The sequence below is a fragment of the Aphanomyces astaci genome (genome assembly GCF_000520075.1).
Source record: "Aphanomyces astaci strain APO3 unplaced genomic scaffold supercont1.549, whole genome shotgun sequence".
In the NCBI taxonomy this organism is placed as follows: Eukaryota; Oomycota; class Saprolegniomycetes; order Saprolegniales; family Verrucalvaceae; genus Aphanomyces; species Aphanomyces astaci.
In genome coordinates, this window is record NW_009798812.1 from 1 (window position 1) to 2,548 (window position 2,548).

The window sequence follows — 2,548 nt, forward strand, 5'->3', positions numbered from 1 at the left end:
GTCCAAGCCCAAGTCGTTGTACTTCCAAAGTCTGGCCCACGCCCGGGAATGGATCGCGGGGTCGTCCAACTTGTATGCGTTGTCTTCAATCCTGGATGACATTGCCAACGGGAAAAAGACGGCGGCGGACAAGTTCAACTTGTACTTTGTGCCGATCGTCAACATTGACGGATACGACATCTCGTGGACGAACGGCAAGCGGTTGCAGCGTAAGAATGCCAACGAAGTCGACCTGAACCGCAACTGGTTGCAGTACACCACGAACCCCAAAACAAAAATCCCAGTCACGGACGAAACTTTCCCTGGCCTGCGTCCGGCGAGCGAGCCAGAAACTCAGGGGATTGCGAAGTGGCTCCACGAGAAGAACTCTGAACTATCCGGCTGGGTGGACGTGCATTCCGTCTTGGGGGCGATATTGTACCCTTATGGCGACACGAAGGACCGCATCGGCAACGGCGACGACGAAAAGTTCCAACGGCTCGGTCGCAACGTAGCTGCCGCAGCCGGTCGTAACTACAGGAGCCAAACGGCGGGTTCCTTCGGAGTTGCGTTCGGGGCGTTCGACGACTACCTCTACCGCACGTACAAGAAGCCCGTGGTGACCATCGAAGTGGCTGGTCGTCACTTTGTCGCCCATGTGTCGACCATCCGTACCCGCGGCGAGGAAATCTACAGAGCGTTGACTCAATTTGCCCAAGAAGTCTTGATTTTCGAGGGCAACAGCGGTGGCAATGTCGGTGGCAACGGCGGTGGCAATGTCGGTGGCAACGTAGGTGGCAATGTCGGTGGCAACGTAGGTGGCAATGTCGGTGGCAACAGCGGTACCAACAGCGGTGGTAATGTCGGTGGCAACGGCGGTGGCAACAGCGGTGGGATTTTCTTTCCCAAAGATTGATCAACCATTGGTATCCGATGATCATTGACTACTGTCACGTTGCCGATAGATTTGTCTGTTGAGGTAATGCAGAGTGGTAAAGCATAGAATATACATATTCGAACGGGACATATCGTGTTGTTGTTGTGTACATGTTTCATCGCTGGCATAGAGTTAGTTCGAATACAATGCGTTATAATCGATAAGTTACACGAACGATGGACGACAGCTCTTTTGGAAGGTGGTCGGTCCTCCATCACTGCATAGTCACACGGATTTTAAAGGCTTCCCCGGTTACGTTCCACCGACATGGTGCGAATGGCTCACGCGATATAATGATTGGCAAACTCCCCCGAACCAAGCATTGCAACCAGGCACAAGGGTTCTGGACGAGGAGCCTGCCCGACGACCAGCATCAACAGAGTCCTTCTTTGTGGAAGGTAATGCATCAGTTATTGAAACTGTTTTTTGTCAAGTGTTGGCCATGACTTCTAATCCCAGCAGCTCGAGAACGATTATTTTAATGCTGATAGCCCTTCAAAGTTTGGACCAAAATGGACCTAAGAACAGTTCTGAAAAACGATCCGTTGCATGCAGTAGTATTTTGCTTTTCACAACTTTTGGCTATTCTGGGACTAACAGTGTCTGTAAATCCCTTCTATTAAACATGGTCCCACGTAGGTTGAGTCCAGCTTCGTTTTACTAAATCGAAGCACCAAAAGTACCACTCTTTCATGCTCTAATTAGTGGTGATTTTATGGTCGTATGGGCTTGCTTCACTTTGATTGGACGCCAAAGGCTTTCTGAGCAAAGTTGCTAATGCAACGTTTGGGCATCCCGACAAAATCGCTTGGTTGCAGATTCTCACAGTGTACTTAAAGAAGCCTCCAACGATAAAGTGAGCACAAACATCATCCCTAATCTCTCTGTGTCCATGAGGACACTACTGTGTGCTGGTGGAGTGGAATGTTGGTTGAAGAGTGACGTGGTGGCGATAACCGCTGCATCCAATCGAATGCTTAGGTAACATCCCGGCGTTCGTCACGGTAGTGACGGTAAGAAGATGGTGCCGCAACGTGACGGATCTAGCCACTTACTTGCGGTCACTGTTGTTGCGGGGACACTCGTTAAGAATTGCTCAGTGTAGTGCATCGATGATGATGGACATTAGAGTGGCCATCCACAATCATCGCTGCACTCCACTGTTCGCCGTCGAGGCCACATTACAGTGTGCAATGTCCACCATCATCTCTTCTCTCCTGCACTCCGCCGTCCACCATCGCCGCCTAGTGCAGCGGTGACCGATTTCCTACTATGTCGACGGTGGTGGAGTGCAAGAGTGAAGCGATGATGGAGGACATTGTACAATGTAGTGCGGCCGTGGCGGCGGAAAGTGGATTGCACCGATGATTGTGGACGGCTACGGTTATAGTGATGATGTTCACCGATGCACTACACAGTACGCGGCAACCACCATATTGCGATGTCCTCCACCGTCGCGTACTCGACTGTCCGCTGTCGCCGAGTGCAGCGGTGGTCGTTTTGCCCATTTCGCCTATAAGGTAGCGGCCGCTGCGGAGCCACTCCTCATGAACTCGCGACGGTCGAAGGCATCCAATCATGGTGGTGGTCAGTAGAGTGAAGTGATGGCCGTCCGTCATGGTCGCTGCACTT

At 51.7% G+C, this 2,548-nt stretch overlaps 1 protein-coding gene across 1 annotated transcript; it reads left to right on the top strand.

Moving 5' to 3' along the window:
• Positions 1 to 13: 13 nt before the first annotated feature.
• H257_19390 (hypothetical protein) lies at positions 14 to 895 on the top strand (the record flags this gene model as incomplete). Its single annotated transcript, XM_009848537.1, has 1 exon — positions 14 to 895. A coding segment is annotated over one exon (882 nt), but the record flags the coding sequence as incomplete, so codon positions are not given.
• Positions 896 to 2,548: the final 1,653 nt, after the last annotated feature.